This window comes from Salmo trutta, chromosome 4, assembly GCF_901001165.1.
Source record: "Salmo trutta chromosome 4, fSalTru1.1, whole genome shotgun sequence".
NCBI classification, from domain to species: domain Eukaryota; kingdom Metazoa; phylum Chordata; class Actinopteri; order Salmoniformes; family Salmonidae; genus Salmo; species Salmo trutta.
In genome coordinates, this window is record NC_042960.1 from 51,552,040 (window position 1) to 51,567,788 (window position 15,749).

The window sequence follows — 15,749 nt, forward strand, 5'->3', positions numbered from 1 at the left end:
TGTTATCATTAAAATAACTACTGATAACTAATCTAGTCTAAGGTTAGGAGTTTGGGCCCATAGTGCTAGCCTCTCTCTCTGTCAGGCCCATAGACTCTGTCCCTCTCAGGCCCTGAGGGTTAGCTTAGCGTTATCCGGTGTGCTGGTGGGATTCCCAAGCAGCTCTAATTAGATGGAGGGCTCATTAGTCTGCTGGTAGATTACATGCTTCATTAGCCTCTTGAAAACATATCACAGCTCATTCAGCACTAATGGCTGCTACGCCACATTGCATTAAAACATGTACTCCCACTCCATCTCCTTAACTCTCCTCTGGATAATGCAAATACACATGCACACACACTTTCTCTGGCACACACACACACACACACACACACACACACACACACACACACACACACACACACACACACACACACACACACACACACGTTTTGCATGGACACAATTGCACTCATGCACACACACATACGATAGTGATTACACTTGCGATTTTGAGAAAAATTTGCGTAAAGTCTGTTATGAATTACTATGTATCAGCTGATCTGAGAGCTAAACCTGACTAGCATGTAGCAGAGGGGGCTTATTGCAATAAAGAGGGGATGAGGAGGTGAAAGTTGGAGGGCAGGAAATTAAATGATGAAAGGTAGAGCAGGAATCAGATGAGAGAGATAAATAGACCATTGTGGGGGTCTACGAGATGCCATGGCTTCTATCACGTGTCTACCGCATAGCTACAGTCAGCGTATGTGTGTGTGTGCAAGATAGGGAACCTTTCTCCAGACGCCTGCCAGCTGCCCTCATCCCCCCTCCCGTCCTAGCAGACAAGGAGTTAAGACCTCAGCTGTCTGCAACAAAAACTAACGGAGGGGGCAATTTTCACTAAATGTTTTAAACCCACCACAGGCCCAACCCCTGCAAGTCCCTGTCTACCCCATCTCTCTTTCCCTCTTTTTCTCCCTGTACACTTTCTCTTTCTTTCCCCACTCTCTTTTTCCCCTCCTCTCTCTCGGTCTCTCTCTGCCAGCAGTATAGCAGCAGTGACTGTAGCATGTGGGGTCTGGCAGACAGACTGAGAGCATACAGACAGTCTAAATATTTAAAGCCAGCAGGAAACACTTTAAATGTTCCTACAGAAATCCACTGACCCCTACAGCGGTCCTGACTTGGTTCATGTTTTCGAGAGACCGTGGGTCTCAGAGCATGCACAACAAAGTCAAATCAAATCAAATTGTATTTGTCACATGGTTCATAAACAACAGGTGTGGACTAACAGTGAAATGATTGCTTACGGGCCCTTCCCGACAATGTAGAGAGAAAGAAAATAGAGAAGTATTAGAAACGCGACCGTGGTTCTTGACCACATGGACCAAGTCAGGACCGCTGTAGGGGTCAGTGGATTTCTGTAGGAACATTTAAAGTGTTTCCTGCTGGCTTTAAATATTTAGTCTGTCTGTATGCTCTCACTTTAATAATAATAGATACACAATGAGTAACAATAACTTGGCTATATACAAGGAGTTACAGTACCGAGTTGATGTACAGGGGTACGAGGTAATTGAGGTAGATATGTACATATAACTAGGAATAAAGTAACAGATAGTAAACAATAGCAGCAGCGTATGTGATCAGTCAAAAATATTTGTGTAAAAAGGGTCAACGCAGATAGTCTTTAGCTATTTGGTTTATTATTTAGCAGTCTATTTAGCAGTCTATTTAGCAGTCTATTTAGCAGTCTATTTAGCAGTCTATTTAGCAGCCTATTTAGCAGTCTATTTAGCAGTCTATTTAGCAGCCTATTTAGCAGTCTATTTAGCAGTCTATTAGCAGCCTATTTAGCAGTCTATTTAGCAGCCTGATGACTTGGGGGTATAAGCTGTTCAAGGTCCTGTTGGTTCTGGACTTGGTGCATCAGTACCTCTTGATTGACCTATAGGGGGTAGATGAGTATAAATATTACAATTATTATTGCTGATTTGGTTCATTAGGGGACCAGGACTATTCACAATTGTCGGTCATCACACCCCACCAGTCAAGGCACTCTGAGGGTCTCACCCTCAGGGGGTAGACGAGGGTGTAATGTGGGATGTCTTACTTAAACAGCTGTAAAAGGTTGCTATTACCCAAGGAATAATTCCATGTATTACAAATAAAAAATGGCCAGTCGCAAAATCCTGCACGGAGCCTTCACCGTGCGCTGCCACTTTAAGAGCACATCAGAAGTAAGGAAGGAGGAAATAAAGATAGCTCTTCCGGGTCTCTGGAGTGAACTCTCGTTTGGCCGACAGTTTGATAGTGTGTGCAATGCTGCAGAAGTCTTCTTTATTTTCAGTGTGCATTAGGGGAACAGGACTGGGACACGATCGATCCCGGTCATCGGTCATCACCCCCCTCTGGGGGAGGCACTCATTGGGCTACATGCATAGTAGGGTTGGCCGGAATCCAAATTTTCATACCTTCATACAGTTCCTGTAACAAAGCATCCTTCACTCATGCTGCCAAACATATCCTCATAAAACTGACCATCCTACTGATCCTCGACTTCGGCGATGTCATTTACAAAATAGCCTCCAACACTCTACTCAGCAAATTGGATGCAGTCTATCACAGTGCCATCCGTTTTGTCACCAAAGCCCCATATACTACCGACCACTGCGACCTGTATGCTCTCGCTTCATTCTCGTCGCCAAACCCACTGGCTCCAGGTCATCTACAAGTCTCTGATAGGTAAAGCCCCGCCTTATCTCAGCTCACTGGTCACCATAGCAGCACCCAACCGTAGCACGCGCTCCAGCAGGTATATCTCACTGGTCACCCCCAAAGCCAATTCTTCCTTTGGCCGCCTCTCCTTCCAGTTCTCTGCTGCCAATGACTGGAACGAACTGCAAAAATCTCTGAAGCTGGAGACTCTTACCTCCCTCACTAGCTTTAAGCACCAGCTGTCAGAGCAGCTCACAGATCACTGCACCTGTACATAGCTTATCTGTAGATAGCCCATCCAATCTACCTCATCCCCATACTGTATTTATTTATTTATCTTGCTCCTTTGCACCACTGTATCTCTACTTGCACATTCATCTTCTGCACATCCTACCGTTCCAGTGTTTAATTGCTATATTGTAATTACTTCGCCACCATGGCCTATTTATTGCCTTACCTCTCTTATCCTACCTAATTTGCACATGCTGTATATAGATTTTTCTACTGTACTATTGACTGTATATTTGTTTATTCCATGTGTATCTCTGTGTTGTTGTATGTGTCGAACTGCTTTACCTTTATCTTGGCCAGGTCGCAGTTGTAAATGGGAACTTGTTCTCAACTTGCCTACCTGGTTAAATAAAGGTCAAATAAGGGCCGCTATTTCTTTCCAAAGGTAAACTTCTTTTTTTTATGCACAGAAGGAATTTAGGCAGCAGGGATCCTGATCCAGGAGGGGATTGATTGTCTCTGCTGTAACCAAGAGGCTTGAGCTGGCGAGCTAGCTACTTACTTAGCAAGTTAGCCAACCAAATGCATAGCTGGAGCCCTGAGATCATTTATTTGGCAAATCTTAGATACTTAACTTTTAGTTATAAGCTGCAGCGTAGAAACCCCCTCTATAAGCTTTAAGGGTGCCCCAACTGATATTGAAAATCATACGGTCGGTATTTCAAAATACCCCGGTATATGGTATATACAGTATACTGCCCAAGCCTAATACATAGGATATAAAATCATTACAGAGAAGAAGGGGAGAGACTATGAGAGGAATGAGGAGGAGGAGGGGAAACCATTCTGATTCCCATTAATCCCACTACTAAAACAGTGGGATTCAGGGTGGAATTTCCTGATTCCTTCCTTTAGATTTACACGTCAAGCGAGAGGTGCTCTGTTCAACGCCATGGTTCAGCTGGTTCAGATGCACTGCGGCTAGGATTTCTCTCCCTTGGTTTGTTGACTGGGAGGCTGGGAGGTGATTTATAGATGTGCTGGTACTGTAGAGGTGCAAATGTACACCCAGGGTTAAGGTGCAGGGATGCTGAAGTTATTAAACCTTTGTTACATTACTCATTCTCACGTTGTGGAATAGTACTCTGAACTACAGTACTGGGAGTGAGTCAGACAGGGACTCCCCCGAGCATCTTAACACACACACACACACACACACACACACACACACACACACACACACACACACACACACACACACACACACACACACACACACACACACACACACACATACACACACACACACACACACACACACACACACACACACACACGCATGTGAACGTACACATGCATATATGCACACACGTTGTGAATGCATGCACTCACACGCAAACGCAAACATGAATGCACACATACACACACACACACAAACATCAGATAGCACTCACATTTCCAATCAGGGTTGAGGAATCCTTATTTTCCTTGGCCGACTTTTTTTTTTAGGAGTCCAGCTTTGTGTGGTTTGGTTCCACCCCTTTCTCTCTACCCATCCTTCTCTTCTTCTCTCTTTTTTCATGGTCTGTTGTTCCACAGCCTGTGAAGCAACAGCTTGTGTTTGTTTGCAGCATAGCAACAGTGCCCAGCGTGGGTTCTGTGTGTTCTGTGTGTAGTGGTCTACATCAGTGTCCTACTTCCACCCTCTTCCTTCCCCACAGGGGTCCACCAGCCAGCCTGACTACCCATGCTCTGAGGGCATGGATCCCTCTCTCCTTCTGATGCTGATACAGTCTCCCTCTCTCCTTAAATCTGTCCTTATCCTCATCACGCTCTATATTATAGGACCAGCTAGGTCACCCGTGATACAAGTCAGTATTCGACGTCCATTCGTGTCTTAGGACGTCAGGAGATGACATGGAAACCGGCCACTAGGGACAGCAGAGAGAGCTGTTACCTTCAAGAATGTTTCAGTTTTGCTAAGGCGTTGCTAGCGATTTTTGTTTTACGCCTATCCCAAACCTTAAATCAAATCAAGTGAAATGTATTTATAAAGCCCTTTTTACATCAGCAGATGTCACAAAGTGCTAAACAGAAACCCAGCCTAAAACCCCAAACAGTAAGCAATGCAGATGTAGAAGCATGGTGTAGAAGCTAGGAAAAACTCCCTAGAAAGGCAGGAACCTAGGAAGAACCAGGCTCTGACGGGTGGCCAGTCCTCTGCTGGCTGTGCCAGGTGGAGATTATAACAGTACATGGCCATTAAGGCCATATTGTTTTCAAGATGTTCAAACGTTCATAGATGACCAGCAGGGTCAAATAATAATCAGTGGTTGTAGAGGGTGCAATAGGTCAGTACTTCAGGAGTAAATGTCAGTTGGCTTTTCATAGCCGAGCATATAGAAGTCGAGACAGCAGGTGCGGTAGAGAGAGAGAGGGAGAGGGAGAAAAAGAGAGAGTCGAAAACAGCAGGTCTGAGACAAGGTAGCACAGGTCAGGATTCCATAGCCGCAGGCAGAACAGTTGAAACTGGAGCAGCAGGACGACCAGATGGACTGGGGACAGCCAGGAGTCATCAGGTCAGGTAGTCCTTAGGCATAGTCCTAGAGCTAAGTTCCTCCGGGAGGAGAGGGAATTAGAGGGAGCCCTTACCTTAACCATTCAGAGTTAATGCCTAACCTTAAAATGTTGGAGTTAATGTTAAAACTTAATAACCCTTTAAAATTTGGAGTTAATGCCTAAACTAGTTTCAGCTGCGGGCCGATTTTTGTCAGAGTGAATGGTCTGGGGGGTGGGGGGGGGGGGACGGACGGCGAAAATAATAATAATAATTTGTACAATGAAAATTGACAACAACTAAGCCCAAAAACATTCTTTATTTTTAAAACTTAAAAAACAATTGTTTTGTTGCCTGTTGCCGACCTCTGTTATAGGGATTACCTCTACAGTGGGGGAAAACAGTATTTGATCCCCTGCTGATTTTGTACTTTTGCCCACTGATAAAGAAAGGATCAGTCTATAATTTTAATGGTAGGTTTATTTGAACAGTGAGAGACAGAATAACAACAAAAATATCCAGAAAAACGCATGTCAAAAATTGTATAATTTGATTAGCATTTTAATGAGGGAAATAAGTATTTGACCCCCTCTCAATCAGAAAGATTTCTGGCTCCCAGGTGTCTTTTATACAGGAAACGAGCTGAAATTAGGAGCACACTCCTAAAGGGAGTGCTCCCATCCGCATTTTGTTACCTGTAAAAAAGACACCTGTCCACAGAAGCAATCAATCAATCAGATTCCAAACTCTCCACCATGGCCAAGACCAAAGAGCTCTCCAAGGATGTCAGGGACAAGATTGTAGACCTACACAAGGCTGGAATGGGCTACAAGACCATCGCCAAGCAGCTTGGTGAGAAGGTGACAACATTTGGTGCGATTATTCGCAAATGGAAGAAACACAAAAGAACTGTCAATATCCCTCGGCCTGGGGTCCATGCAAGATCTCACTTTGTGGGGTTGTAATGATCATGAGAACGGTGAGGAATCAGCCCAGAACTACACGGGAGGATCTTGTCAATGATCTCAAGGCAGCTGGGACCATAGTCACCAAGAAAACAATTGGTAACACACTACGCCGTGAAGGACTGAAATCCTGCAGCGCCCGCAAGGTCCCCCTGCTCAAGAAAGCACATATACATGCCCGTCTGAAGTTTGACCAAAATGGAGCTCTTTGGCATCAACTCAACTCGCCGTGTTTGGAGGAGGAGGAATGCTGCCTATGACCCCAAGAACACCATCCCCAACTTCAAACATGGAGGTGGAAACATTATGCTTTGGGGGTGTTTTTCTGCTAAGGGGACAGGACAACTTCACCGCATCAAAGGGACGATGGACGGGGCCATGTACCGTCAAATCTTGGGTGAGAACATCCTTCCCTCAGCCAGGGCATTGAAAATGGGTCATGGATGGGTATTCCAGCAAGACAATGACCCAAAACACACGGCCAAGGCAACAAAGGAGTGGCTCAAGAAGAAGCACATTAAGGTCCTGGAGTGGCCTAGCCAGTCTTCAGACCTTAATCCCATAGAAAATCTGCGGAGGGAGCTGAAGTTTCGAGTTGCCAAACGTCAGCCTTGAAACCTTAATGACTTGGAGAAGATCTGCAAAGAGGAGTGGGACAAAATCCATCCTGAGATGTGTGCAAACCTGGTGGCAAACTACAAGAAATGTCTGACCTCTGTGATTGCCAACAAGGGTTTTGCCACCAAGTACTAAGTCATGTTTTGCAGAGGGGTCAAATACTTATTTCCCTCATTAAAATACAAATCATTTTATAACATTTTTTACATGCGTTTTTCTGGATTTTTGTTGTTGTTATTCTGTCTCTCACTGTTCAAATAAACCTACCATTAAAATTATAGACTGATCATTTCTTTGTAAGTGGGCAAACGTACAAAATCAGCAGGGGATCAAATACTTCTTTCCCCCACTGTATATCCTCTCCTCATCCAGCGTTGCCTGATTATTTTGACAGGGTGCAGGGATGGGTAGAAGCAGGGATGGGTAAAGGAATGGAGAAAGGGATGGAGGGAGGGGTGCAAGTGCGGACAGGCGGTGTGAGTAATAAGGTGCTGACACGGCTGGAATCAGGCCCACAAACCCCTCAGCCTGGGTGGCAACCAGACACACGCTACTATAGAGGAGAAAGGGATGGGGAGAGAGAGAAAGAGAAATATAGAGGAAAATAGATACAGAGAGATTAGGAGAGAGATAGAAAGAAAGAATGAGGGAGAATTTTTTGGAAGGGAGAGAGGGGAAGCTACTGTAGATAAGTAAATAACTCTGGATTGAGGAGGAACTCCCTGGTAGGAGTGTGATTTTCCAGTCTACCCTGACCAGTGGCACAACAGCAGGCAGGGCAGGGCAGGAAAGAGCTATTAGATTCATAAGAAGGCAGGACTTCTCTCTCATTAAGCCCATAATGGATTTGTTTTGGGTTTGGCCTCTGAGCTGCCTGCCTCTCTTTAACTGCTTCTTAGCACCACTTTGTTTACAGTGATCTAAATCCTCAGTGGTCTAAATCCTCAATGTGGTCACCAAATAAACACACTGGCTGACCGAGGAGGGCCACATACCGGACAGAGCCACAGAAGTCTATTTACAGGGGAGGAGGATCTCCTCCTACTTTTAGAAGGATGTGTGTGGCTACTAAATGTGTGTGTTGGTGTGTGGTGCAGGTGTGTTTGTTTGTTTGTGTATGGGTGTTTATTTGTGTAGGTGTTTTGGGTGTTGGTGAGGGACTGAAGGCGTTTCACATATAAAATTTGGTAACCTGGTTTGGTTTCTTTGATCGTTTGTGAAAATTCTACAGAATATGTTTTGCTTTCACAAGACCTGAAAATAACCATTTCACGGGGCGATTTGCGACACACACACTCTACATGGCGTTAGGAAGCTTGCTTGTTTACAACGGACATAAAGTTCCACACAACTTCCGCTGCCGTGTCACAATACCTGGTACTCTGGTCACGGATTTTGGAACCTTTACACACGCAGGTCCAGGATTCATTTTAGCCAGGATTCATTTGGGGTTCACACTGGATCAGGGTACCAAAGGCTCCAGGCTCCAGATCATACAGGGGATACGTGACAGCGCTCTCACAAATCAAGAAAGAGAGAGGAACGCAAGATATCAGAAATGTATTTTCGACCTCCTCTAATGGTCTCTTGAGTCAGAAACAGTCTGACCACAGACAGTGAATACACACATTCACTCTGAGCGACAGGTCAGACCAGACAGACGGGAGGGTGCACTTGGCCCCCTGTAGCAGGCGTGTGTTCCTGGCTACAGTCCTGATCTCTGTGGCTGTCTGGTGTCTGGTTAGGGAGATGACCATACACACATATGCAGGCCCCTTCACACACACTTACACACTTCTAATTCATCCCACACAGCCCTCAGAACCAACTAAATTACTTCCCCTGCTGGCCTGTGGAAACCGTATGTCTCTGTAAGCCCTCTGTTCAGACTGTTTGTGTATGACATCTAAAAGTGAGAAAATAAACAAGACATCAAACAGACAGCTTGACCTAACAGACGGAATGCACAGGGCTTTTTTCACTGACCGTAAAAGGGCTTCATAGCTGAAATTAATGAAATATCTGCTTGACAAAGACATGAGGGTCATTGAATCTGCCATTCTGGGAGCAGCCTTCAGCTGTGGAGGGGGCAGGAGAGGATAGGAGAGAGGAAGAAAGGAGTAGAAAGGAGGAGTGGAGCATAGAGGGAAGAGAGAAGGCAAAAGGAGAGACGTGAAGAGAGGAGAGGAGGGGTGAGGAGAAATAAGTAAAAGAGGAGAAAAGAGGAGAGGAGTAGACTGGGCCCCTCAATAGGGTGTCTGTCCCCCCCTCCTCTACTCTCTTCTCTGGAGGGGCTTGGTGTGGTGGAGGGAGAGTGCTGTAATCTGGCCGTCTGATCTGACCGACACTCGGCGGTAGCCTCTCCTTCCTCCCCTGCCAATCCCCACGCCGTCTTTGAACTCCGCCGCCAAGAAAGTGTAGCGCCGCCTTTTCTCCCCTCAGGAATGATCAGAAAAATCATAATAATAAAATAGAGGGTCGGGAAAGCAGGCAAGCTAGGGCCCTTGAAGATTGTCAGCGTGCTGTTAATAAGCTTGGGGAGCGTGCTGGGGGGCTGATGTCAGAGAGCATTAGGCCGTATTACTGAGTTGAGTGACACCTGGGATTATTCACGGTAGGGAGGAATAAAACTGCTTTCATCAGTGTGTGGCGGGGACCTGTCTGTTTGATGTCAGAATGAAGGAATCAGAAAAAAACAAGGGGTTTGGGGAAGGGGGCCAGGAGCAGAGTGCACTACAATATGGGGTCAATAAAGGTCAGTACATAGGAACAAGTGCAGAGAAAGATCAAGGGTCAGTATATGTTAGGAACCAAGGATGGCCTGTCTGCTACCATGAAGGGTCGAACACATCGGACCAAATGTGGATCTCCAATTCATTTACCGATCATTCAGCGAGCTGTTGGCGTCTGACTACTGACATTTTTGTGCGATTCTACATGTGAAATTGGTTTGCAATCAGTTCACAAAGTATTCTCGGCAGGAAAACACTATCCCTGTCTCTTCAAACCTCTGTTTTAGACTAGAGACCATCTTGTAAGCTGTCTGTCATCATGACTAAGGATAAGACATTTTCTGGACCACATGGCCTGATCAGGGAAAACTCTGGGCCCTGTCTATCATGTACAGCGTTATTTGAGATGTGAACTGACCTGTTGTGTTTCCTGTTAGGTCATTTCCTGGGGAACCACAGTGTGTTGGACATCCTGAGACAGGAGGGCTACGAGGTGGTGCACACACCATCACACTACCAGGAACCAATCACAGAGTGAGTACAGAGACACACCCGCCCACACAGCAGGGCCACAACTGAAACACATGCACACACATTGACATGTGTATGTATTACGCTCATCGTAAACATTGGACCAAGGTGCAGTGTGGTAGGCGAACATTTTGCTTTTATTTAAAATGAACACCGACAAAACAAGAAAATACAAAACGAACGCAAAGTTCTGCAGGCTACACAGCAACTATGCAAAAACAAGATCCCATAAACTAAGGTGGGGAAAAAAGCTGCCTAAGTATGATCCCCAATCAGAGACAACGATAGACACCTGCCTCTGATTGGGAACCATACCCGGCAAACAAAGAAATAGAAAAACTAGAATGCCCACCCAAATCACACCCTGACCTAACCAAATAAAGATAATAAAAAGGCTTTCTTAGGTCAGGGCGTGACAGTATGGGCATTAGGCACTAATTCATATGAACATTCACAAACATACAGTCTCAGATTTACCACAGAAGTTTACGATACCACATCAACCGTATTCACTCCAGAGCAGAAACACATGACATGTACTAATTGACCCCACATAGATGTACTAAATGTAGCACACATGTTTCAGTACATGTAGTACACCTTTACAACCAGATCTCAGCTATGTAGGAATCCTTTGATTCCCCCAACTCTCCCTCCCCCCGCCAGCTGTGAAAGGTAGGCCAGCCCGCTCCCAGCAGCCCCTTGGCATGGCCACCTCACAGAAAGAGCCTCAACCATCTGCCTCCTGAAGAGGGGAGCTGCATCTCCTCATGGAAACCAGCCCCTAGTCTCCCCTGCGAACTCTCCCACGCCTGAACACCCCGCACGCTGGCCCAGGCTCCCTATCACCCTGCAGGCAGCAGCAGCAGGACTTGGGGGGTTGATCTAAGGCCCGTGCAGGTTGGGCCCATTAAAATAGCAGCGCTAATGGTTACAGCACTCACTTGAACCAGGGTGAAAATGGACAAATGAGGAACAACAAAGGAAATCACATAAAGCAGAGCTACAGTAAAACATCTCATCCATCCTCTGCTTTTACAAACTCACTTCCTTCACTGCAAATTACAGCTGTAACAAACCCATTCCTCCCTGGCTCATACACAGAGCAGGCCCGGGCCCAGCCTCAGCCGAGCTGCAGGCCACAGCAGTTCTGCTTTAAAAGCTGACAAGTGGACTGACTGATTGTGGTCGAAAAACACACAAAACCGCTCAAAACACTTTATGCTCTCTGATATGAGGTGACAACAACACAATGTGGCAGGAAGCTTTTCGGGAGGTTATGAAGTGTAAACCTCAAAACTGGGCCTGCACCCAGAGGCATCATGTGTTTTCTGCTCAATAGAGAGATTATGACAAAAGGAACCAAAGCAAAGTGACTCAGTGTAGAGTGGCTGTAGCCCACAACAGCCAGCATCTGTAGACAGTGTAATACTGGCTAACACGGAGCTGAACAGTGTGTGGTCTGGACCTGGGGCCTCATTATGATGTCAAACCTCCAGGGTGTTTACTGACGGGAAAGCAATATGACCCTTCATATGCATAGTAGGCAGAAGTTGCCCCTAAACGTTAAGGTCAATTTGAGGGTTTTCTGATCCTAGATCTGTGCCTACAGGCAACTACCGGTAATCAGATAGGGAAGGAAGTGGCATAAATGACAGGTAAGGAATGTGGATTAGTGTAGGGCCAAGTTCCAATGCTTTTGAAATGTATCCTCCTTTCCTGCTCTCATATGACGGTATTGATCAAAGCAATGTAACGGAAACCTTACTTTCTCCTATCTGACTGTGTTACATCCTTGACTACTTCAAGCAAATGAATATGGTAGGGATACATTTCTAAGGTAATGAGTTGTCAGGGTGGTCGGAGGGGTTACAGCTTCCTCCCTTGTGGCTTGTGGCGGATTTAGACACTCAGTAAACTCTTTACAAGCACAGAGGACATTGTGTCCCTGTTGGAAGTTCAAAGCCCTTTGGAGCCTATAGGTAGGCTGGAGAGCACCGTGGTGCTCAGGTCACCTTAAACCACACACCATTGCACATTCACACACAACCTCTAAGGAGAACCTCCCTAAAATATATTATGTAAAATAAATAAACTACTCACTAACATTATTATTTTATCTTTCATCTATTCCAGTGATGAGGGAACATACATCCAGGTCTATACCACAATGTTGTAATATTTAATATGCATAGTTCTTTGTCCCACAGAGAACCAACAGAGAGCCCCAGCGATGGGGGCTCCGATGCGGGTACAGTCTCTCCGTCTGACTGGGTGACCAGTCCCTCAGACCTGGATGATGGGCTGGAGGGGCTGGAGGACGAGGAGCTGCCCCACATGCTGCTGCCAGACAGCCTGAGCCAGCTGGAGGAGTTTGGGAGACACAAGCGCCCCCGGAAGGCCCACCGCGGTCACAGCCGCCCCCGCCTCTTCAGTGACCTGTGGGTCCGCATCGGGGACGGGTGAGAGGAGAACAAACACACACACTGTCTCTAGCTCTTTATTGAAACCATCCAATGGCAACAAAGAGTATCGTAACATGAAGAGCAGCAGACAGTGCAACTGCACACTCATAGGACAGGATGAGCACTCACACAGCGAGAGACAGTAACAAGATCTGTCAGAAACTACCGCAGTGTTCCTGTTAACCTGACTGATCTGGTTTTCTCACCCTCCAGCACCACACCTCCTCAGCCTAATGTGAGGATAACCAATGACTACGTGACGGTGGAACCCGCCCTCACCCACCAAGAGCAGCGCAGGAGGACAGACCTCTACCCCCCCATGGAGGCCCCCAGCAAGGCTTCCCCCTCTGCCCTGCCCACCCCCAGCTCAGCCCAGCCCAACACTGGCACCACCCACGCTCTCACCTACCTGCTAACGTTGCTTATCACTTACCTGCTGTTCACCTCCTGACCACACGGTGGAGCTCTCTCCACACACACACACACACTGACACTGACTGTCTCCATACCTGAGTGAGCATTATGTGCCATAATCCTAGAACATACAAAGATCTACATATAAAGATTCTGCAAATGGGAACTGGATATTAGCTGCTATGGCCATGGAACATACATTACACAGATCATTAGAACATCTGCACATTCACAGGACATGGATATGAGGATTGGGGACAACAGACAGACAGACAGACAGACAGACAGACAGACAGACAGACAGACAGGCAGGAAGGCAGGCAGGCAGGCAGGCAGGCAGGCAGGCAGGCAGGCAGGCAGACAGACAGACAGACAGACAGACAGACAGACAGACAGACAGACAGACAGACAGACAGACAGACAGACAGACAGACAGACATACAGACAGAGACCTCTGAGACAAACCGGTCCGTCTTCAGGCTTCTGTGAAGGGAGATGCAACAGTCTGTGAAAAGTTATTTAAACTCACACTGTGTGGAATAAGCTTTTACCCATGATAAAATGGATGAACGGTCTATCAGAGATCTAATGGAAGATACTATATGGCATCTATATTATGAAGTTGTCAGTTGTAGAGGCTGTCTTTAAACCTCAAGAAAAAAATATGATAGAATAATGAGTATAGCACAAGGTCTGGAACTCTCAGAAGAGTCTGGAGAGATGTCTAAAACCACCTTAAATTAAATATTATTGTGAATAATATTGATATTAATGATGATAATAGACATACTAATGACAATATTAACAGCTATAACTGTAATAAGGTCTAATATCTTATAGACATAGGATGAGGCACACACAGTGAAAGTTTTTGTAAATTGTGCATTTTGTTTATAAAAAAAATATTGTATATTTATTATTTCTTTAAGAGTATATTTTATTGCATTTGATCATTACTGAAAAATAAACTTTTGGAAATTCACTTACATTTCTTGGGCTGCGTATTTCTCTCGGCCTACATGTCCATATGAATGCAAGTTAGTATTTTATTTCGAACATGATGAGTGCAATAATATAAAGGTCAGGCGTACAGAACATCTAGAGGTGGAATTGTCTAAGTGAATTCACTCTGCCCTCTACTGGTTTCAATGGGCATGCAGGGGTTTGGTCTTCAAGCTACGCTGGTGCTACTTTCCCCACCAGGTGGCAATGGTGGCCCACGCAAGAAAACAAATCACATGAAACGCTCAAACTCAAATATGAAACCAACAAAATACCCCATGGTAATGTGGCACCTCTGCTACTTCCATCTCTTTCAGTAATGCTCTTGTTAGCTTTTATATACTACAATTGTTCGTTATGTATAATTTCCACCGGCGTAGTTTTCAGAACAAAAATCTATGTGTTGCCTATTTTCTGCAGCAGGCCTCTAGTCTACAACATGCGGGAAGATGGAGACAGTGAGTTTACCAAGAACTCAAATAGACTGCTTAGTTTATAGAATAAGCTACTTTGAAAACTAGAAACTTGGATTGTGGTATTTTCACCTGTGCCATATAATTGTATTTAATCCCCTATTCAGTGTCTTAAATTCATACCAATTATAGACCAATAGCTTTATATATTTAGACTGCTGTAATTTGGTTAAAAAAAACGAAACAATTTCAGTGGTCAAATGTATTTGGTTTATGTTGGCCTACAGTTTATATGTACTAAATTCGAAATATAGGAATACTCTATTGAAAATCCAGTTGGCCTGATGTAAATTACGAAATGCAATGTTTTCAGGTTGGGTGACAAAACAAGGCTAGAACTTTTCCGTGTTTTGCCTAGGAATCCTAGGCCTCTTCCATTTTGAATCTATCAGAGTAGGCCTACAGCTATTTAAATGACTTTAGTCGTTGCATTTATTTTTATGCACGGAATAATAGAAACGGATCATTACTTCCCAACTAAACACTTCACATCAAATCGCACAGGTTTCTGAATAATGTTGCCTAATGTGAGCTAGCATCATACAGTAAGTAGCCTAAAGAGACATGAATGAATTGTGTGAATTGTGTGAGCACCGTTCTGCCAAAGATAGTTCTGCTTCTAACGGCATAGTAAAAACGTTACACACCCTTCTGTAGGCAAATCTTATAATTATATGGAAAAGATTTATTTATGCATTTATTAATTCTCATTTTCATTCAGTTATTGTCACACATTCACTCATTCCCGAAATCCACGTTGACAGATTTGACTAATGCATGTTGCTGGATGTTCCTCTAGTCCTGTACACCGTCTGCTTTTATTGAACCTAACACACAGAACCTTACAGTGGATGGAAAAATACTACACCTACATGTCCTGTATTTAGGCCTACTGGAAATATGGATCCACTAAATAAATCGAAGAAGTCAGAGCAACAAAAGCCATTCAATGTTGAATGTGTTTATTATGTTGAGATACTGAGTAATATAGCTAGATATTGGCTCACCTATATGTGATCTATTTATATGCATATGTAATCTATTTCATAATTGTAATGCAC

General features: G+C 44.9%; 1 protein-coding gene across 1 annotated transcript in view; it reads left to right on the plus strand.

The window, feature by feature from the left end:
* Nucleotides 1–14,195, plus strand: part of LOC115192559 (metalloprotease TIKI2) — a 97,645-nt gene extending 83,450 nt beyond the window's left edge. Inside the window, exons 5-7 of the mRNA XM_029751203.1 lie at nucleotides 10,241–10,337; nucleotides 12,545–12,796; nucleotides 13,013–14,195. Of these exons, the coding sequence (XP_029607063.1) occupies nucleotides 10,241–10,337; nucleotides 12,545–12,796; nucleotides 13,013–13,250 (587 nt within the window). The 3' untranslated portion in view covers nucleotides 13,251–14,195. The remainder of the gene's footprint in view (nucleotides 1–10,240; nucleotides 10,338–12,544; nucleotides 12,797–13,012) is intronic.
* Nucleotides 14,196–15,749: the final 1,554 nt, after the last annotated feature.